This window comes from Polypterus senegalus, chromosome 9 (assembly GCF_016835505.1).
Source record: "Polypterus senegalus isolate Bchr_013 chromosome 9, ASM1683550v1, whole genome shotgun sequence".
In the NCBI taxonomy this organism is placed as follows: Eukaryota; Metazoa; Chordata; class Cladistia; order Polypteriformes; family Polypteridae; genus Polypterus; species Polypterus senegalus.
The window spans coordinates 11,318,816-11,342,189 of record NC_053162.1 but is presented as its reverse complement, the minus strand read 5'-3'; the positions used below and the strand labels follow the sequence as shown (position 1 = coordinate 11,342,189).

General features: G+C 41.9%; 1 protein-coding gene across 1 annotated transcript in view; it reads left to right on the top strand.

Annotated features, from left to right (window-relative positions):
* LOC120535337 (kinesin-like protein KIF14) overlaps positions 1-23,374 on the top strand; it is a 79,864-nt gene that overhangs the window by 6,127 nt on the left and 50,363 nt on the right. The window contains exons 2-5 of the mRNA XM_039763112.1: positions 5,254-6,252; positions 7,898-8,152; positions 15,809-15,896; positions 21,359-21,457. Of these exons, the coding sequence (XP_039619046.1) occupies positions 5,270-6,252; positions 7,898-8,152; positions 15,809-15,896; positions 21,359-21,457 (1,425 nt within the window). The 5' untranslated portion in view covers positions 5,254-5,269. The remainder of the gene's footprint in view (positions 1-5,253; positions 6,253-7,897; positions 8,153-15,808; positions 15,897-21,358; positions 21,458-23,374) is intronic.

Here is a 23,374-nt window from a genome sequence, read left to right as displayed (position 1 = left end):
AATTACAATTAAATTACATTTCTCCATTTTAATCCATTCTGGGAGTCCAAGTGCACCTGTTAATGGGTTCAGAGTGTTTGTGACGCCAAAGGCTATCTGAGTGGCATTCAAAGCTTTTTGTATACAATGATGTTAGTTTGGTGCACGCTCAGAACACGTGGCTCAGTGTGGCTGGAGCTAATGTTCCAATGTTGAATTTTGCCCTGGATACATTTTTGGACAATTTTAAACAAGACAAATGTGCTTGATAAAATAAGATTTTAAGTTGATGATTGAATGCTTTGCACATTTGGAGTGTATTCTATGCATGGCTGCCTTCCCCTCTTCAGAGATGTTAAGTGTAAGATTCTTTCCCCAGCATCCCTTAGGATAATTTTGAAAGGAAGGGACTTGAAGATGTTTTAATATATTGTTGAGATGCTGTTTGGGAGGTATTGCCTCTGGAACAGAAATGGATGCACTGTAAAAAATCTTGCATGTGTGAAAAATAATAAATAGCTAACTATACGCAAAATAATCATTACCTTAATTAATAAAAATGGGTTTTACCCTTTTTCTTGATTATTTTAATTCTAATAAAAAAATTAAGAAAAATGTTAACTTATTATTCTCAAAATGTAAACATTTTTTATAACTTATTCTAAGTAAAAAAAAAAAAAAAATACTGTGAATTGAACACATTTAAGTGAAGTTAAATTTAATGACACGGCACTTCCTGTAACATTGATTTCTTGGTCTTTACAACAACGCATTCAGCTGTAACGCTTATCCATATTAAGAGCTATTTTACTATGAATGTGTAAGTATAAAGCATATTAATTCTGTAATGAATAAGTAAAATTTCATCTCATATAGTTACAGATGTAAGCATTTGTTGTTTTCATGAAAACTTTCCCTTCATGTGGGAAACATGGCGGGCAAGGTAGCGTCTTTCTAACAACTTACCTCGTTTGGTTTGCTTTAAAAAGCAAGCACATTTCTCGGATAGTTACGTATGTTAATGTTTTTTTTTTTATCGTTTAAAACTTTTAATTTACACAGAAAAAGAAAATGACACTTTGAGAAGTTTGAGAACGATATGGCATTTTGTCCTAAACTACGACCTGTAAACAACATATAAAGACGTTTGCCTAACCGTCACCTTATTATTTGACCTCTTATTTAGTGTTCTACATAGGCCATGTATTTTCTGGTTAATTTTTAACATTGATTTATTTAGCGATGTTTGATTTCCTATGTCCTATTTTATTTCAGGATTTTCGCTATCGCATACTGAAAAGTAGTGAAAAGGCGGCCATTCATTTAAGAGGACATGTTGGCGTAAATGTAGAAAGTGTTTGAAGAGCGGTGCCTGCTGCAGGATTTCACGCTTTCACTCTGTTTCCTTCCCGTTTACCACTCCTTCCTGGGACATTATTTGATTGAGATATACTTTTTGAAGAAAGTTTAAAAAAAGAAAAGACAATTTTCATTGACATTTGAATGTCAGTAATTCAGTAAAAATTATCCTCAGACATTTGATTTAATTTTCCTTTGAAAATATAACTCCGTTGTTGTGACTATCTCTGTATGTTCAAATAAATAAAGATATGGATTTTTAGCATGTATTTGTTAAATCATTACTGTCCAGCGTTACATGCTCACTTTTTTTGAGTACTTTAATTCAAATGAAAATCGGAGTAAAACGAAACCATTTTTGCCACTACTTATATTTAATCAAACTCATTTATTTTAGGTAAATTTGAGTTAATTAATAAATTAAGTTTACTCAATAGTGCAGTATATTAAATCTACTCAAAAATATTGCTTGTAATTTGTTGCCTTATTTTTTTTTTAAGTAATTTTTAACGCAGCATTTTTTACAGTGTGGGAGGTGAAGAAAAGTGGACAGGTTTCCTTTATTGGCATTTCTAATTTGAAAGTAGTTGAAAAATTTTTTGATGTTTTTTTTTTTTAAATTTGAAGCATAATTGTTCATAAGATGCAATGACATTATCTACATAAAAATCTTTAAGTGTTTTAATCCCCAATGTTTTCCAACATGATATACTGTGTAGCTCTGAGAGGGTAGAAAAAGGTGAATATCACGTAAAGGTGCATCAGATAAGAGCTGCGATCTCCCTCTCAGTGCTTCCTGTATTGGTTCCAAATTCTGAGTGAGTGATGGATAATTGGATTATCCGTTTATTGAGGATGATTTTGTATTTACTGGGGCACAAATCTGGGCAAATGAAGAAATGCAAGAAGATTTTATTTCTATGGCAGGTCAGGCTTGTGTATATTCATCAATTTCTGTCGATGTCCAGGACTTTATGGCCTGTGTATTTGCTGCCCAGTAATACGATTGAAAGTTAGGTAGTGCCATGCCACCTTCTGCTTTAAGTCATTGTAGGGGGTGGATGATTTAGATTTCCAAATAAATTAGATTATAACTGAATCTAATTTCTTAAATAACAATTTGTTAATGCATATGGGGATCCTGTGAAATAGAAGCTTGTGAAGGATGTTCATCTCAACAGTTTTGATTATCCCTGCTAATGTGAGATGAAGCGTAGACCTTCTTCTGTTCACATCTGTTCATGGCCAGAGTCTTGCACGGGCTAAAACTACTGGGGCCATGAAGTCCATCAAAACCTATGGGGGTAGGAAAAGAATGTTGTTGGTTTTACAAAAAAAAATATTAATGCTGCTAGACTGTCAGAATGAGTCCTTTGTTAACCCCCTACACAGTTAGTTTGGAAAGAATGAACTAGTCTTGCTGAAGCCAGTCGTACAGTATAGTAGATATGTCTGGAGACAAAGATGAGTGAACTGTGCTTAAAAGTGGGTGGGAACAATTAGACGGCTCATTGAGTGTCCCATTTCAGAATCAGTTCCACGCTTCATGATGTGATTAATTTGAACCACAAAGATTAGAGGTGCTCTTGTTTACCTGGTCCGACAGAAAGTAAGCTTCTGATTATTTATTTGGACACAGTAGATCTCTCTCTCTCTCTCTCTCTGTCTCTGTCTCTGTCTGTCTGTCTGTCTGTCTCTTTCTCTCTCTCTGTCTGTCTGTCTCTTTCTCTCTCTGTCTGTCTGTCTCTTTCTCTCTCTGTCTGTCTCTCTCTTCATTGTCGGTCCGCTTTTCACAAGAGAACACTACTTAATGGGTTTAGATCAGGCTTTTCTGTAATTTGCATAAAACATTCCAGTTGATTTTACGATTTCTGTCATTACGCTAAGTATTATAGTTTGGTTGCGGCACTGATTTTTATTTGATCAAATCCAAGAGGCAGGCTGCGGGCCGAATGGAGGGGGAAGCGTGAGGTCAGGAGTGGGGCCCTCCTCCCTCACGCTAAGCTAGCGCTACCTTTTGTTTATTGATTTTTAAACTTTGTTCCGTTTCACTACCATGTGGGTGGGGCAACGGCGGGATGGTTAGTGTATAATAAAATGAAGCACTTGCTTTACTATGTGATTCTGCACCACCTCAGATGTTGTGTTATTAAATTATGTTGTTATCTCAATACTATTTGAAGCTCTGAAGTGCACTGAGCCTTAGATGGCTAAAACACTGGATTGCACCGAGATGCACGGAGTCTCACTTGTAACCAAACCAGCAATGCAAAATGACACCCTGAAAGCCGATGCCAACCACTGAGTGGATGAATAAATACTTTTATCTACTCAAATTCAGGCATCCAGTAGCTCAGACACATCAATAAAATTGTTAAATTATAAAAGCAAAGAGAACAAACTTAAGAACAAAGTATAATGGGGAATCCATTTAGGTCCAGTTCCAGTTGAAGCTCACATGGAGCCCTTGAGTGTCTTACTAGGTCAGTGCCCCTCTGTGTCAAAAGTGCTTTGGGGGGTGGGCGGTGTTTGTAAAGGTCTGGAGTGTGTGTCACTTGAGTTACTAAACTGTGCCTTCATGTATTTTAAGGACCGGGGTTGGGGGGTGGTCTGGACCATGAATGGAGGCACAGTGCATTCAATATTAGACTTCAAGGAAAATGGGGTATTGTCTGGAGCACAAACCCCTTGAATCACTAAGCTGTCCCTTTTTCTTACACTGTCCCATGAACCCATCCTTAAAGTCTATTTTATTACTAATGTTTGTGATGCACCATCTGTTGGAATGGAAAATTCAATTTTATTAATGTTTGTGATGTGTCATCAGTTGGATTGACAAATGCAATGAATTTTATTACTGCAAAGGATTGTGATATGGCATCTATTGGAGTGACAAATTCAATATTAGACTTCAAGGAAAATGGTGGAGGGGGAATGTCTGGAGCACAAGCCCCTTGAATTACCAGAATCCTGCTCCTTTCTGTCCCTAGCACACATTCAGCAGTAGACATTGAGGACCTGGGATGCGGCATGACTAAAACACGTGCCTCTTGAGTTACCAGAATGATGCCCCTTCATGTCTGTAGTACTTTTGGGTTGGGGGGTGTAAAGGTCTGGAGTGCATGCTGTTTGATTTACTCAATGGTGCCCCCTTGGTGTCCATGGTGTGCCTTCTCTATTAGACTTTGAAGACCTAGGGGGAATGACTGGAGTATGTCCCCCTTGAGTTACCAGTGTGGTGCCCCTTGGTGTCTATAGCACACTTTTTTTTTTATTATTAGTAGATATCCAGGACCTGGGGGGGGGGGGCTTGGTGACTAAAACATGTGCACCTTGAGTTACCAGAATGGTACCCATTGGTGTTCATAGCACACATTTAGTAGTAGACCTCAAGGAACTGGGGTGGGACTGAAATGTGCCCCTTGAGTTGCCAGAATGCTGCCCCTTGGTGTCCATAGCACACCTAGTATTAGACTTCGAGGACCGAGGTGACCAAAGCAGGTGTCCCTTGAGTTACCAGAATGGTGCCCCTTTGTGCCCACAGTGCCTTTGGGATGGGGTGGGGGGTGAATAAAGGTCCGGAGTTTTGTGCTGCTTGAGTTACTCAATGGCACCCGTCGATGTCCGTAGCATGCATTAAGTATTAGACTTTAAGGACCGAGGAGGGTATGTCTGGAGCACGAGTCCCTTCGAGTTACCAGAACAGCACCCCTCGGTGTCCATAGTACTTCTGGGTGCCTCCTTGAGTTACATAAACCCTCGGTTTCCACACTGCGCACCCCTTAACTTTCCTAAACATCGCCCTAGACAGCTGCCCGTGTCACCTAATGGATTGAAATAAGTAGAACTGATTTTTTTTTTTTTTTTTCTTCATCTGCTCATGATTAACCTGAACTTCTTTGTCTTATTTCTCAGGAGTCGCCCATTCACAATGATGACTGATGCATTTGAACTTCCCGTATCAAAAAAATATTTAATGGACATATGTTCAGTCAAATTGAAATCTGGGTTCGACACCCATAATAAATTTGTCTCCCAGCTAGTGAAGAAGTCTTATTGGGAAAGCAATGGAGAGCCGTCTCCTGTCACCTTTGAAGTGAATGAAGATACAACTCCATTCTCGCCAGAGAGAGGACATCAGTCTTCTATTATTTCTGTAGCATCTTCTAAAATCCCGCTAAACAGCACACAGATAAACTACAGTCTACGAGAAAATTCAGATAAGGAATTCTTGGAACTTTCAACCGTCAGTTTAGATGGCTCACGAAAGCTGGATTTGCCACCTTTGGTAGATCTTCAGCAGACTGCAAGCAAGCCAAGAGCTTTGGTCACAGCTAGCAAGAGGAAGCTGGCTGATAAGGACAAGGACATTGGCCAGGAGAGTTCTGACTGCCATGTTGCAAAGAAACGAATGGCCCAACATGATATGGGGATGGCTGCTAGTCCATTGCTGGACCAAGAGCAAAATGATCAGAATTTTAGGATTTCTTCAGGATCTGAGAACAAGTTGCCTAAAAGTAGGTTGCCAGTAGCTACAAAGTCTAGAATATCAAGTCCTGGTGCATCTGGAATTTTGGAGGCCAGCTCTCTTGATCACACAATGAAAAGCAGGTCAAGGATTTCCAATGTAGAAAAGGGTCATTTCACAGATAAAGAGGGGACGGGCCTGCCCAAGCTTGATTTATCGGCGGAAAATTTAGATCACGACGCTATGCAGGTGTCCTGTGAAGTGTCGGTGTGCCAGGCCATTCCTCCAATGCCACCGCACTCTGTTGGCAAGCAGGTGTCATCTCCTGATAAAACGGAGGCAGACCAGGAACGCAGAAGGACTCTTGCTGCTGATGCCCCTGAGGAATATGGCTTGGACAGCAGCGCCGTCACTGTTGCGATTCGAGTGCGACCACTAAATTCCAGGTAGGTCTTCTGTGCAGTTCAGCTGATGGTGAAATCGTATTAGTGGGTCATTCGTGCATACTCTGCACACAGCCATATGATCAGTAGAAAGCATCTTTTTAGAGTAAGAGTTCGTTAATTTTGCTATTGAACGACTTGCCCAAAAAGTGGGGTTTTCGTTCTCAATGAGGGGGAGAAAAATGAGGTAAATGTTATTTCTGTGTTGAAAGGTTGGATATCCAACATTTTGTCTGAGGCTTTGTGATTACTATTTTTCCTGTCCAAGATTGGTTGAAACCGAAATGTTAAGGGCGACATCCCTTAAGTTTGCAGTGCATCATCTACTGGAGTGAGTTTTGTAATTCAAGTGGTAATAACATGCATTGCATTTGTCATTCCAATGGGTGGTGCATCAAACATTTACAGTAATAAAATGCGGGACTACAAAGGTCTGTGCTGCACCATCTGTTGGAATGACAAATTTAATGCAGGTTTGTGCTGCGCCATCTGTTGGAATGACAAATTCAATGCATTTATCTCTACAAAGATTTGTGATATGGCATCTGTTGCAGTGACAAATGCAATGAATTTTATTACTGCAAAGGATTGTGATATGGCATCTGTTGAAGTGACAAATGCAATGTATTTTATTACTAATGTTTGTGATGCACCATCTGGAATGGAAAATTCAATTTATTAATGTTTGTGATGCGTCATCTGTTTGATTGACAAATGCAATGAATTTTACTGCAAGTGTTTGTGGCATCTGTTAGAATGACAAATTTAATGCAGGTTTGTGCTGCACCATCTGTTGGATTGAAAAGTGCAGTGCATTTATCTCTACAAAGGTTTGTGATATGGCATCTGTTGCAGTGACAAATGCAATGTATCTTATTACTAATGTTTGTGAAGCACCATCTGTTGGAATGACAAATTTAATGCAGGTTTGTGATGCACCATCTGTTGGAATGACAAATTCATTGCATTTATCACTACAAAGGTTTGTGATATGGCATTTGTTGAAGTGACAAATGCAATGTATTTTATTACTAATGTTTGTGATGCACCATCTGGAATGGAAAATTCAATTTATTAATGTTTGTGATGCGTCATCTGTTGGATTGACAAATGCAATGAATTTTATTCCTGCAAAGGTTTGTGATATGGCATCTGTTGGAGTGACAAATGCAATACATTTTATTACTACATACGTTACAAAATGTATTCCAATAGATGGAGCGTTAGCACTGAGATCTACGTTGAATATTTAGATTTCAGCCTGTCTTAGATGGGCAGCACAGCTAGTAGGTGTTAAATTTGTACGTTTTTAGCTATGCTAAAATATTGAGGAGGAGGTGTTCTCTTAATGTGGCCACTGCGAAGTATTGGGACTGAACATATGCAGCGAAAAATGAATCTTATTCAAAGCTGTTGCCCCAATACAAGCAATTTTATCTACATTTTCTCATCATGAGGTCAGATTGTTTTACTGCTGCTCTCTATGCCCGTCTGTTAAGTGCAGGCCTATTTCTCAGCTGGCTTCCATGTCTTCCTTGGTCTTCCTCTAAACCCAATTTTTTAACTATTTTTCTCCGGTCCAATTCTATTATGTGAGTATTCTGTATAATTCATGCATTTGTTGTTTTTGTTACCACTTGATTTGCAGGGAGCATGAACTGAACACAAAGTCAGTGATATCTGTAACCGGACAAGAGACAATAGTCTTCAATCCAGAATCGCAGCAGAAGTTCTCATTTGTCTATGACTTCTCCTTCTGGTCATGTGACCCTCAAGATCGCAGTTATGCCAGCCAACAGGTGGTGTACAGGAAACTGGCACAGCCACTTCTCAAGAGGGTTCTTCAGGGCTACAATGTCTGTCTCTTTGCTTATGGGCAAACTGGATCTGGGAAATCTTACACGTAAGTGTATTTTAAACTTTATAAAATGTAAATCAGAAGGTGGGTGTGGCAACACGCTGTACCGGTGCATGCTCCCTGACCTAACCTGACCTGCTCCGAGTCTTATAAATGCCTTTTGGTAAACTCCAAGCAGGTGTCAACCCCTTTTCTATACATGCCTAATTGATAGAATGCTGTTGAGGTGGTTGTCCTTCCATAAGGTTCTCCGATCTTAGTTGACTCCTGAAGCTCAGTTGGAGTGAGCATTGGATTTGTGACCTCCCTGACCAAGGATGATCTTGCTCTGTCAGACTACCAACTCTAGGAAGAATACCGGAGGTTCCAAACATCTTCAGTTTCACAATTCTTGAGGCCACTGTGCTCACTCAAAGCTTTAGAGATGGTTTTATCTCATTGTCTTGATCTTTGCCTCACCATAGGAGGTCTACAGAGTTCCTTGGACTTCATTGCTTGGTTTTTGTCTCGGCATCTGATGTAAATGGTAGGACCTTTTTATTCCCAGTTACATGTGTCCCTTTTTTAAGTGATGTCTAATCAATTCAGTGTGTCACAGGTGGACTTCAATTAAGTTCTAGGAACCTCTCAAGGAGAAATAAAGCAAACAAGGAGCGTCTGAGCACAATTTGGAGGGTCACAGCAAAGGGTCTGACTACTACTAGGAATGAGAGATTTCACTTTTGGGTTTTTAATAAATTTGCAAACTTTTCTGCCAATGTTTTCATTGTCGTAATGGGTTATTGAGAGTAGTTTTGATAAATCTGTAACACAAAGGGGTCTGAATACTTTCTGAATCCGCTGTATAGAACTGTCAAAGTTGTAGTTCTGATGATGTAGATCTGGCTAAACTTCCATTTTCTGGTCACTCTATCGCAGGGATTACCAGGCCCCCAGGAGGTGCAAGATGGCATTTCAGGGGGTGCCCCAAAGAGGATTGTGATTCACCAAAGTTGAGAGAGCTACGTTGTCCGACTTACCGCTGTACACCTCTTGTCTTGCAGTGTGACGTCATTTGTAGGCCATTTATTAGTCAGTCAATCCTATTCTTCTTCTTTCAGCTGCTCCCGTTAGGGGTTGCCACAGAGGATCATCTGTCTGCATATGGATTTGGCAAAATTTTTTACACCGGATGCCCTTCCTGATGTAATTTATACGGGCTTGGGACTGGCATGAAGAAACGCACTGGCTTGTGCATCCTCTGTGGCTGGGTTTGGTCAATCTTATTCTATGATATGAAAAGAAAGAAGCATTGCATGTGCGACTGTCATCTGAATGAGGCACAGAAATGGTGGTGGAGCGGTCGTAAAGCAGAGTAACCTAAGAGAATAGAATGTGGACCTTGCAATGGTCCATAGAAAAGGCTGAGGTGTAGTGTTGATTTCTGTACAAGCCCCGATTGTGAAACATCACTGATTTTTGAAGTATGACAATTTAGCCAGGGGGGTTGACTGGGGATTGGGGGGGCGCTTGGGGGGGTGATTGAATTGGATGCAACACCTGTTGCTTACCCTCAACAACAACAACATTTATTTATATAGCACATTTTCATACAAAAAGTAATTCAAAGTGCTTTGCATAATGAAGAATAGAAACATGAAAGACACAGTAATAAAATAAGTCAACATTAAATAACATAGAATAAGAGTAAGGTTCAATGGCCAGGGGGGACAGAAAAAACAAAAAAAAACTCCAGACGGCTGGAGAAAAAAATAAAATCTGTAGGGATTCCAGACCATGAGACCGCCCAGTCCCCTCTGGGCTTTCTACCTAACATCATTGAAACAGTCCTCTTTGGATTTAGGGTTTTCACGGAAGGGCTTGATGATGATGATGATGGTCACGTAGACTTCTGCCTTTTTAGTCCATCAATGTTGGAGCATCAGGATGCTTTGAGTAGGTGGTGGTGGTTTCCGCAACTGGAAAAAAACAGAAGAGAGAGTTGGGGTCAGTACAAATTTTAGAGCCACCATGAATAGTTTATTATGATGAATTGAACATACAGAGTATCAGGATTAAGTTTAAAGTGAAGTTATAAAAAGGCCATGTTAAAGTAATGTGTTTTCAGCAGTTTTTTAAAGTGCTCCACTGTATCAGCCTGGTGAATTCCTATTGGCAGGCTATTCCAGATTTTAGGTGCATAGCAGCAGAAGGCCGCCAGCCTCACCACTTCTTTTAAGTTTTGTTCTTGGAATTCTAAGGAGATACTCATTTGAGGATCAGCCCATCTCTTCTGCTGGTGGTCCTGGTAGGTAGTAGCCAGCAGCCATACAACATACACTTCAGAAGAGCTCATCCAGTTGAACCTAATCTTTGGGCCCAGCCAGTACTTGGATGGGAGACCATCTAGGAAAAGCTTGGGTTGTTACTGGAAGAATATTTCAGGCCAGCTGGGGGTTCTTAACCTGTGGTCTGAATGTGGACCTCCAGTGCCATTAAACGTGACGCCATCCTTTTGGATGAGACATAATAGAGAGGGTCCTGACTCTCTGTGGTCAAAAAAAGATCTTTTGGACCTCCCTTGTAAAGAGTAGAGCGTGTCTCGATCTTCTGGCTAATTTGTCCTACGTGGCCTGGTCATTCTTTGTCACTCGCCGCTTCACCTAATACCGTCGCATCATCCAGGTGGATACGACACATTGGTGGGCGTTAAAGTACGAAGGTCCGCACCCACACTTCAGTTTTTTTAAGTTTTTGCTAAAAAAGCATTTTTATGAATTTGCTTTTAGCTAATGAATTTGAGTGGTTAAATCTTTCTAGTTATATATTTTATACTGTGTTCACCTTCTGTATGTATTTTGCATAATTTTTATTTGTGTGTTCATGTATGTGTGATGTTTACCTTAACTCTATCTGGCTTTTATTTCATAGTGTTATTTTTTCTATGTATGGTACTTGTTTTAAATGTGCTATATAAATTAAAGTGCCTCCCCATGCACTATAAACAATGCTTTATAAATGTAAAGTTGTTAAAATTATAAAATATATCTATAGATATGTGTGTGTGTATATATGTATATGTGTGTGTGTATATATATATATATATGTATGTATATATGTATATATATGTATATATATATATATATGTGTGTGTGTATATGTATAGAGAGAGAGATGTATATAAACTGCTCAAAAAAAATTAAAGGAACACTTTGAAAACACATCAGATCTCAATGGGAAAAAGAAATCCTCCTGGATATCTATACTGATATAGACTGGGTAATGTGTTAGGAACGAAAGGATGCCACATCGTTTGATGGAAATGAAAATGATCAACCTACAGAGCCCTGAATTCAAAGACGCCCCAAAAATCAGAGTGAAAAAATTATGTGGCAGGCTAGTCCATTTTGCCAAAATTTAATTGCAGCAACTCCAAATTATGCAGCACTTTGTATGGCCCCTGTGTTCTTGTATACATGCCTGACAACATCGGTGCATGCTTCTAATGAGATGACAGATGGTGTTGTGGGGGATCTCCTCCCAGATCTGGACCAGGGCATCACTGAGCTCCTGGACAGTCTGAGGTGCAACCTGGTGGCATTGGATGGACCAAAACATAATGTCCCAGAGGTGTTCTATTGGATTTAGGTCAGGAAAGTGTGGTGGCCAGTCAATGGTATCAATTCCTTCATCCTCCAGGAACTGCCTGCATACTCTCACCACATGAGGCCAGGAATTGTCGTGCACCAGGAGCCACTGTACCAGCATAGGGTCTGACAATGGGTCCAAGGATTTCATCCTGATACCTAATGGCAGCCAAGGTGCCTTTGTCAAGCCTGTAGCGGTCTGTGTGACCCTCCATGGATATGCCTCCCCAGACAATCATTAACCCACCACCAAACTGCTCATGCTGAATGATGTTACAGGCAGCATAATGTTCTCCATGGCTTCTCCAGACCCTTTCACTTCTGTCACGTGCTCAGGGTGAACCTGCTCTCATCTGTAAAAGCACAGGGCACCAGTGGTGCATCTGCCAATTCTGGTATTCTATGGCGAATGCCAATCGAGCTGCATGCTGCTGGGCAGTGAGCTCAGGGCCCATTAGAGGACATGGGGCCCTTGGGTCACCCTCATGAAGTCTTTCTGGTTGTTTGGTCAGAGACATTCACACCAGTGGCCTGCTGGAGGTCATTTTGTAGGGCTCTGGCAGTGCTCATCCTGTTCCTCCTTGCCCAAAGGAGCAGATACTGGTCCTGCTGATGGGTTATGGACCTTCTATGGCCCTCTCCAGCTCTCCTAGAGTAACTGCTTGTCTCCTAGAATCTCCTCCATGCCCTTGAGACTGTGCAGGGAGACACAGCAAACCTTCTGGCAATGACACGTATTGATGTGCCATCCTGGAGAAGTTGGACTACCTGTGCAACCTCTGTAGGGTCCAGGTATCGCCTCATGCTACCAGTAGTGACACTGACTGTAGCCAAATGCAAAACTAGTGAAGAAACAGTCAGAAAAGACGAGGAGGGAAAAATGTCAGTGGCCTCCACCTGTTAAACCATTCCTGTTTTGGGGGTCATCTCATTGTTGCCCCTCTAGTGCATCTGTTGTTAATTTCATTAACACCACAGCAGCTGAAACTGATTAACAACCCCCTCTGCTACTTAACTGACCAGATTAATATCCCATAAGTTTCATTGACTTTATGCTATACTCTGAATAAAAAGTGTTCTTTTAATTCTTTTGAGCAGTATAGATATAGATATCTATATCTATCTATCTCTCTCTCTATCTATCTATCTATCCATCTATCTATCTATGGTATATAATTTGTTACTATCCGTATGTATGGTGTTCGCATCAATACCTCGACTCAATACAAGTTAGAACCATGCAATGGGACTCTGCCTCTGTAGTTTGAACATCACGTGGCAAACGCGGACGCAGTATTGCATGATTGGCTAAGAATGTTCGAATGCCTCTGGATGGCCGAGTATAGTAAGTCGGTGTTGGTTCAAGCAGATAACCGTAAGTTCAGTTGATTTTTGGAACGTTGGTTTGGTGGGGCGTACTTTCCAGGACTAACCTCGTCGACTGACTTAAACCCTTCGACAGCTCCGGCACCGTAATTTAATTTTGAACGTATCGCCATTTGCTTGGTACGTCGAAATCTATCTTTGGGCAGTTCGGTTTTGGCATCCGTCCTTCTGACATCTATTGGCAAACTGAGTAATGACGGCTGGGTATTAATAACGGTCATTATTTAAATTTTAGCCGATCTCAAATCTAAAATGACCACGCCAGCATAATAATTACTCTGACTCTGATTAGAGTCATAAAATACGGTTTGTTTTGAAAATTTGTTTGCCGGAAAAAATCTTCTGAAAAGGCAAATTTGGAGCACAAATCGGTGCCATGATAACAATCATTTCAAGGAAAAAAAAAATTTGCTGAGAAAGTATGGATTTCACAAACGTAGAATTTGTAGCCCTATTCAATCGGCTCCCAGTCACATTATTATTATTATTATTATTATTATTAGTGCAGCAGTTTTAATAGTGAGACACATCTGCTTTTTAACTGTAGATGCAGGCATTACTGGGTGGTAGGGGGGTTGCTTAGACAAAGTCTTTCGACCACATTTCATTGTTTGGTGGCACGCTGACACCCGTTGCTTCACGGGGGTCTCAAGTCACCCAAATCCCCCTCCCATTTGTTGTTTGTGTGGTTTAGCGGCTTCATGAAATATGGCCAGGTTTCCGTGGGTATGATTGCATGACCGCAGGGAGTTAATGTGGTAGTTGGGGTGAGTTGCACCTGCACATGTGGGTGCCGTTATTCTCCATTGCATCATTGGCTTCCTGCAGCAGTTGATTAAGGCGCTGCACCCACTGAGGCAAGTGTGTGTGTATAAAAAAAAAAATACACACACACACGGGGGCTGGCAGTAGGGGAGAGGAAAAAGTGATGGGAGAATAAAAAGTAGAAAAGGAAAGAGGTTAAAAGTTGTGCAATGTCTTAGCAGGAGGATCTGGCCACATGAAAGGAGTAAGTAGTGCGAGCTGTGGCCCTGCGAAGGAGTGTTGGCTGTGGTGCTCTAGGGGCCAGTGCGTCCCACGAAATATTCAGGTGGGGTGTGGCGAGCGAAAGCAGGGTGCTCTCCCTAGGCTTCCGAGGTGCGACTATGTGAGTGCGAAGGAAGAAGGGAGGAGAGCTGACCTCTGATGCCTGGAGGCAGCCAAGATGGAGGTTGTACGTAAGAAGCTCGAGGCTGCTGATTCGGGCCAGGGAGAAATGGAAGGAGGTGGGCTGAGATCAGGAGGAATTAGACTGCATTTTAACCTTGGATTTTAATAGTTTTATTTATTCATTTATTTTTTTTATTCTCACTTTTCACTGGATTTTATGGATTTATATATGTATTTTTTTTTAACACTGCACAATTGACACTTTTGTTGGTTTTACTTTTGTTTTGACTGGTTTTTAATAAAAGCACTTGAGCACTTTTTCCACAATCCTCTGGCATCATCAGTGGATTGTCATCATGTCTACTCATCTCGGTCATAACTATCGACGGTGTTCGTTCCACAGACTCCCATGTTGGAAGAGGGAGTCTGTAGGGGGACTGGCATCGTCGCAGATTGTGTGTTGTGATCTCGTGGTCCTTGATGCTTCACAGGTTACCCCAATCCTTGGAATTCTCAGTTGATTGTCTAAGGCTCACTGGGGAACATATTTATAAGACTTAAAATTTCTTAGCGTAAATTGCTCAATTTTATGTTTAAATTTAATGCATGGCGTTAAAAGCTTAGTTTTTTTTTTTGAGTCCAATTTGTTCACCCACAGTACTGCATGTGGTCCAAAAATGACAAATTTTGACTTAATCTTCCAATTTGTTCTGACTGTTTATAAGGGGTGCAAACCTACATCAAGTATATTCTAGGGATGTTGGGACCACCGCTCAGTCACCTCCCCTCACCAAGGCCTTTCTTGGTCGGTTAGTCTGCTTAGCCAGACTGCCAACCCTTGGAAGAATCCCAGTGGTTCCAAATTTCTTCTTTTTCACAAATCTCGGGGCCTCTGTGTTCGCTCAAACCTTTTACAAATGGTTTTAACCCCCTTGCTGCACAGTCCAGTAAGAAATGGCTTGAATTCTTGTGTCGCTGAATCCCAAGACCCTCAAGTCCTCACCTTCTATAGACCGAGAGAGAAGCTTGGCACTAGAGTAGTACAAAACTTTGGTTGTCCAATTCTAAAGCTTCATTCATGCACAACCAATACTGTGTGATATGCCTACCTGTAATCTTCTTTTGGCTGCTCCCGTTGGAGGTCTCCACAGCGGAACATCTAGTTCCATATTTTCCTGTCCTCGCGTTCTGTCACACCCATCACCTGCATGTCCTCTCTCTCACCACATCCATGAACCTTCTCTTAGGTCTTTCTCTTTTCCACTTCCTTGGCAGCTCTCTATCCTTAGCATCCTTCTTCCAATATACTCGGCATCTCTCTTTTCCACAGGGGATGCACAAACCAGTGTGTTTCTTCGCGCCGGTCCCAAGCCTGGATAAATGGGGAGGGTTACGTCAGGAAGGGCTTCCGGTGCAAAATTTTGCCAAATAAAATATGCGGACAACAATACAAATTGTATGGGGCTTTTGTGGCATGTAAACTATATAATCCATTTTACTGATATAGTGCCTTTCCCATGTCTTTAATTTTCTCCTCAAGAATGATGGGCTATGGTGATGAAGCTGGAATCATCCCACGATTCTGTGAAGAAATTTTTCTGAAATCAATCTGTGTAGACTGCAACAGTGTAAGTTGTTGGTTTTTTTTTTGCTTTAAGTTTAAATTTCCTCAGCATTACACACAATTTAGGTTCTGAAAAAGTGGGAAAGCGAACAAGCTGCAGATGGCACGGTGGCACAGTGGTAGTGCTGCTGCCTTGCAGTTAGGAGACCCGGGTTTGCTTCCCAGGTCCTCCCTGCGTGGGGTTTGCATGTTCTCCCCGTGTCTGTGTGGGTTTCCTCCCACAGTCCAAAGACATGCAGGTTATCAATCAATCAATCAATCAATCAACATTTATTTCTATAGCACATATTCATACAAAAAAAATGTAGCTCAAAGTGCTTTACAAAATGAATAGAGAAATAGAAGACACAATAAAAGATAAACATAAGTCAACATTAATTAACATAGAATAAGAGTAAGGTCCGATGGCCAGGGTGGACAGAGAAAACAAAAAAAAAAACTCCAGACGGCTGGAGAAAAAAATAAAATCTGTAGGGGGTCCAGACCAAAAGACCACCCAGTCCCCTCTGGGCAATCTACCTAACATAAGTCAAACAGTCCTCTTTGTATTTAGGGTTTTCATGGAAGGACGTGATGATGATGGTCACGTAGACTTCTGGCTTTCAGTCCATCAATGTTGGTGCATCAGGGTGCTTTGAGTAGGTGGAGGTGGCGCAGGCCACCACCACAAAGAAACCGGAAAAAGAAACAGAAGAGAGAGTAGGGGTCAGTATGGATTTTAGAGCCACCATGAATAGTTGTTATGATGAATTGAACATACAGAGTATCCGTATTAAGTTAAAGTTATAAAAAGGCCATGTTAAAGTAATGTGTTTTCAGCAGTGTTTTAAAGTGCTCTACTGTATCAGCCTGGCGAATTCCTATTGGCAGGCTATTCCAGATTTTAGGTGCATAGCAGCAGAAGGCCGTCCGCCTCACCACTTCTTTTAAGTTTTGTTCTTGGAATTCTAAGGAGACACTCATTTGAAGATCTAAGGTTACGATTTGGAATATAACGTGTCAGGCATTCTGATATATAAGATGGAGCGAGATTATTTAAGGCTGTAGGATTTAAGGTTAGGTGGATTGGCGATTCTAAATTGGCCCTAGTGTGTGCTTGGTGTGTTTGTGTGTGTCCTGCGGTGGGTTGGCACCCTGCCTGGGATTCGTTCCTTCCTTGTGTCCTGTGTTGGCTCAAACTGGCTCCAGCAGACCCCCGTGACCCTGAGTTCGAATTCAGCGGGTTGGAAAATGGATGGATGGATGAACGAGCTGCTGGCCCATGGTACTGGAGAACCTCATCTTGCATTCCTAGCATTAGGTTTACTCAGGGGTTGGAAAACATGGCAAATTGTTTTTATTCCCCCCCAAAAAAGAAAATTTGTGTAAGAGAAGAGAGACCAGTCGGGAGCACACGCTGATACAGCACACCCAAAACCAGGGCCAGTGGGCGCTATTGATGCTGCAGCATTAGGCCCAGATGAAAACCGACGAGAATTTTCTGGAAGCTGAACAGATTTCCTTTGCTATATTAACCTCAAAATAATTCTTAGAATGAAATTTGGAGTCCGACTTTCAGACGCCTAGACACAGCGTTACTTATTATACAGTTCTTTGTGCTGTGAAGTAACTATAACGTCATTGTGTTTGTTAACCGAAGATTTCAAGTTAATGCTATCAATTTTACGTTAAAATAGTTAGTAACTGCATTTTTTTTTTGCAACATCCTGGTGATTCTTGCCACTTTTATTATTGCTTGGTAACTGCCACGTAATAAATTTTTTCACCTTGAAAGTTAGTTGTGCAGTAAAAATCAAGGTCTATTTAAATGATTATCTGTAAAGATAAAACTAAAAGCTGGCCCGCCGGCCCGGCATGGATGTTTAAAATTTTTAAAATCCTCGACAGAATTCTGGTTTATTATGAAATTTAAATCTCGGACAAATTTTTACCCTCAAGAGCCTGAACTGAGTCCCTTTGACCCGATGTCTCTGCAAATTCATTTTTTTCTTACTCTGTTTCATAAAAGAATTGCAAAATTTTGTATATTTCATTGTTCGGTTTTCTGTATTAAGTGCACTTTTCAGACAGTTGCTCTTGAATGTTGATGTTACATAGTTTGATGTTAATCTCGAGTTGTTACGATACTACGTTTGTTATTCGTGTTCAATAAAGGCTGGCTGGTTGTGTCGCAAGCAATTAATGCTCCTTGGTCAGTCTGAGTGCGCGTGTACGGTGAGTGTCGAATGCACAGCAGGCACCAATGCCAAGAAAAAATAGGCCTTTTTTGCGCTGCACCATCAGGCCCAATTTCATCTTAATCCAGCCCTGCCCACCACATGACACACAAACCACCTCCAGATCCCAGATTAGGCAATGGGTGACACCTCGGCACCACACTAGTTCAGATGGAATGGGACAGTAGGAGTTTAAACACACAGTGGCTGGAGTGCCAATCTTGCCAACAAGTCTCCCTGGCAGGTTGGAGGGGCTGCTTGCGGGGCTGGATGCCGATTAACTGTTTCCGGGCTGATGTCGAGTTCTGTCAAACTGAGGTGGCAATCGACTGTAAACGGTGGCAAAACCCACCATCACATTTTACTTGGACTCTCGTTGCTAGAAGGAAAGTTGGCTTCATTGCTTTGACCGAGATTCCCTGCGTTTGTGGGAGTAAGCGTGGTGAACGCAACGGCAAAAGTGGCATCGACATCTGGTAAGAGATTGAAGTGAAGGTGTAATCAAAATACCCTGTTGATGACGTTTTGCATATTATCGCTTAATTGGACTCTGACTTGTCAGACTCTGATTTTGATACAAGTGACCAAAAACAAACGTGAGGTACCAGCATCGGCTGATCACAGTGCTTAACAGGTTCATGTAGCTGATGTGGCAACGTTTGCCTGGGAGGACCACCACTTGGAATAAGAGGTACAAACCAGATTGAGACGCACTGCGAATGCATACGGCTCCAGCCTGGCAAGCAATCCTGACGAACTGGCGGCCACAGCATGTAACGACAAACGTTCAATGATGATTTCTGTATGACACCATTACTTTGTGTGCTTTTCAGAAAACTGTTTTTGGGGAAAATATTCAGCCCTCAGAGTTGACATCATACCCAGAGCAGAGCAATTTCCGTATAAGGACCCTGCTCAAGGACTCAACGGTGTGGAATCTATTCTGGCATTCACAGGAGTTGAATTAACAGATACTTTATTAATCCCAAGGGGAAATTCCCATACTCTAGCAGCAGCATACTGATAAAGAACAATATTAAATTAAAGAGTGATAACAATGCAGGTATAACGGACAATAACTTTGTGTAATATTAACGTTTACCCCCCCGGGTGGAATTGAAGAGTCGCATAGTGTGGGGTCTCCTCAGTCTGTCAGTGGAGCAGGACGGCGACAGCAGTCTGTCCCTGAAGCTGCTCCTCTGTCTGGAGATGATCCTGTAAAGTGGATTCTCCATGATTGACGGGAGTCTGCTCAGCGCCCACCGCTCTGCCACAAATGTCAAACTGTCCAGCTCCGTGCCTACAATAGAGCCTGCCTTCCTCACCAGTTTGTCAAGGCGTCCCTCTTCTTTATGCTGCCTCCCCAGCACACCACCACGTAGAAGAGGGCGCTCGCCACAACCGTCTGATAGAACATCTGCAGCATCTTATTGCAGATGTTGAAGGACGCCAGCCTTCTAAGGAAGTATAGTCGGCTCTGTCCTCTCTTGCACAGAGCATCAGTATTGGCAGTCCAGTCTAATTCATCATCCAGCTGCACTCCCAGGTATTTATTGGTCTGCACCCTCTGCACAGTCACCTCTGATAATCGCGGGGTCCATGAGGGGCCTGGGCCTCCTAAAGTCCACCACCAGCTCCTTGGTTTTGCTGGTGTTCAGTTGTAGGTGGTCTGAGTCGCACCATTTAACAAAGTCCTTGATTAGGTTCCTGTACTCCTCCTCCTGCCCACTCCTGATGCAACCCACAATGGTAGTGTTGTCAGTGAAATGTGGAGATTCCTGGCCTTGGAGCTACCACACCGCCTGCTCTGTAACAGAAACCTGAAAATACTAAAACAGTAGGAAAGGCCTGCGGAGTGTCCTCTGCTCTATTAATGAAGAATTTAGTACAAGTCCCTTGTGTGACCTGTTTTGAAACTGTCACTAGCGCACCGCCAGACTCCTCAATTGGAACAGTGGAAGTGAGTTTTTTTGGGTACTTTATTTTTTTTCTGGTGCTTGTGCTGTAGGGGGCATGGCATGGTGGCGCAGTGGTAGCGCTGCTTCCTTGCAGTTAGGAGACCCAGGTTCACTTCCCGGGTCCTCCCTGCGTGGAGTTTGCATGTTCTCCCCGTGTCTGCGTGGGTTTCCTCCCACAGTCCAAAGACCTGCAGGTTAGGTGCATTGGCGATCCTAAATTGTCCCGTGTGTGTGCCCTGCGGTGGGCTGGCACCCTACCCGGGGATTTGTTCCTGCCTTGCACCCTGTGTTGGCTGGGATTGGCTCCAGGAGACACCCGTGACCCTGTAGTTGGGATATAGCGGGTTGGACACTGACTGACTTGTGCATGAGAGGGTTGAATGTCCGTTCCTGAACCTCACGACTGTTGTGCCCCTTCTGATTATTGTAGAAAATCGCAGCACAAGGCTTGGTGGCATCCACATTTCCCCTGACATGAACATTGACAGTTGCTACTGTCATGATCAGGGCTGAATTTTAGGGTCTTGTGGCTTTATTTTCCTATCTATTAGAGGCCATTTTGCTGTTAGTTTTGTGTCCCACATTTCTAGGGGGCGAGCTCACCGTCGTTGTGACCTTGAGTTTTCAGCACAACAGGATAAAAGGTCTGCGTCCGCAATAGACATTATTTGATATGCAGATAAATCATTTAAAACAAACTGTTATTGATATTCATGTTTTGCATGATTTTTGCCTCATGTCCGGGCTTTGGTCACTTAATTTATTTTATGTTTTGCCTTTTGCATGCATCTCCCCATTCAACACACATGAGTTGTTTCCTGCCAGGTCAGCTACGTTGTGAACAGTGCTATGAGAACTGACATCTTTTTGTCCTTCCAGTTGATCACAATCTACTTGCACTGCGGCCAGGCTTCACTGAATTCACTAGCAGTTTGGTCATTCAGTGCCGAATGCTTCAGTTTCACCATCCATCTCAATGTCCGATTTACCAATTCACATCGTCTTCACGGTTGTTTGGTTCAACTAATGGTTTACTTTTCAGTTTGTTCTAAAACTGGCTTTACAGCTTCTCATTTACACGCCATTGTCTTTGGATTGACTCCACCCCACTCATGAATATTAATGAGTTACCTTAGAATAGCCAAATGTATGAGTTTTATTATTTACTCCGACTTGTCGAAAATAGACATTTTTGATTGATGTGGAAAATAAGTGTAAATGCATTTTGGGAAACCAACTGCAAAATTGCTCGCTCTTAGTAAATCATTCATTTTTGTGTTTGAATGAAACAGGTGACTTACCACATTGAGATGAGCTACTTTGAAGTATATAACGAAAGAATCCACGATCTACTGACATCTGACAAAGAACAGAGTAAAGCCAAGGCCTCGGTAAGTGTTACCTGCTGAAATAATAAAGTCCGTAATCTTAAAATTCTGAGGGGTCACATGATGGCGTGGACTTGTAAAGGTCGACATGAAAATGTTAAAACAAATTAATGGAAAGTAGGCCTAATGCACATGCTAAGGGAGTCATGTTTATGGCAAGCTTGAAAACACAAATGGTGGAGCAAAGTCTGCCACTTGAGACAACCCTTCACAGATATGAGATACACGTATGATTCCGGAAAATAATCTCTAGTATATACACTCATCTAAAGGATTATTAGGAACACCTGTTCAATTTCTCATTAATGCAATTATCTAATCAACCAATCACATGGCAGTTGCTTCACTGCATTTAGTGGTGTGGTCCTGGTCAAGACAATCTCCTGAACTCCAAACTGAATGTCAGAATGGCAAAGAAAGGTGATTTAAGCAATTTTGAGCGTGGCATGGTTGTTGGTGCCAGACGGGCCGGTCTGAGTATTTCACAATCTGCTCAGTTACTGGGATTTTCACGCACAACCATTTCTAGGGTTTACAAAGAATGGTGTGAAAAAGGAAAAACATCCAGTATGTGGCAGTCCTGTGGGCGAAAATGTCTTGTTGATGCTAGAGGTCAGAGGAGAATGAATGGGCCGACTGATTCAAGATGATAGAAGAGCAACTTTGACTGAAATAACCACTCGTTACAACCAAGGTATGCAGCAAAGCATTTGTGAAGCCACAACACGCACAACCTTGAGGCGGATGGGCTACAACAGCAGAAGACCCCACCGGGTACCACTCATCTCCACTACAAATAGGAAAAAGAGGCTACAATTTGCACGAGCTCAGCAAAATTGGACAGTTGAAGACTGGAAAAATGTTGCCTGGTCTGATGAGTCTCGATTTCTGTTGAGACATTCAAATGGTAGAGTCAGAATTTGGCGTAAACAGAAGGAGAACATGGATCCATCATGCCTTGTTACCACTGTGCAGGCTGGTGGTGGTGGTGGTGTAATGGTGTGGGGGATGTTTTCTTGGCACACTTTAGGCCCCTTAGTGCCAATTGTGCATCGTTTAAATGCCACGGGCTACCTGAGCATTGTTTCTGACCATGTCCATCCCTTCATGACCACCATGTACCCATCCTCTGATGGCTACTTCCAGCAGGATAATGCACCATGTCACAAAGCTCGAATCATTTCAAATTGGTTTCTTGAACATGACAATGAGTTCACTGTACTAAAATGGCCCCCACAGTCACCAGATCTCAACCCAATAGAGCATCTTTGGGATGTGGTGGAACGGGAGCTTCGTGCCCTGGATGTGCATCCCACAAATCTCCATCAACTGCAAGATGCTATCCTATCAATATGGGCCAACATTTCTAAAGAATGCTTTCAGCACCTTGTTGAATCAATGCCACGTAGAATTATGGCAGTTCTGAAGGCGAAAGGGGGTCAAACACCGTATTAGTATGGTGGTCCTAATAATCCTTTAGGTGAGTGTAGGTTTTTTTTTTTTAATAATTAATGTCTAACTTAGAGCTTCTTTACATTTTTATTTTATTACTAGCAACAGGGGGCCTGATCGAATCAGGCTACAAATTCTGTGTTTGTGAAATCAATACTTTCTGTATAAATTTAAGTCCTTGAAAAGATTTTATCATGGCACTGATTTGTGCTTAAAATAGACTCTTTCAGCCGATGTAATGAAGAGCTTCCTGTTTAAATGGGGCTGCGAGACGTGAAGTCAGCTCTTCAACGCACCTCATTTGATTTTTTTTTTTTTTTCCAGCAAACAAATTTTCAAAACAAACCGTATTTTACGACTCAAGTCGGAGTAATAATTATGTTGGCGTGGTCGTTTTAGATTTGAGATCGGCTCAAATTTTAAACAATGACCGTTAATACCCAGCCATCATTACTCAGTTTGCCAATG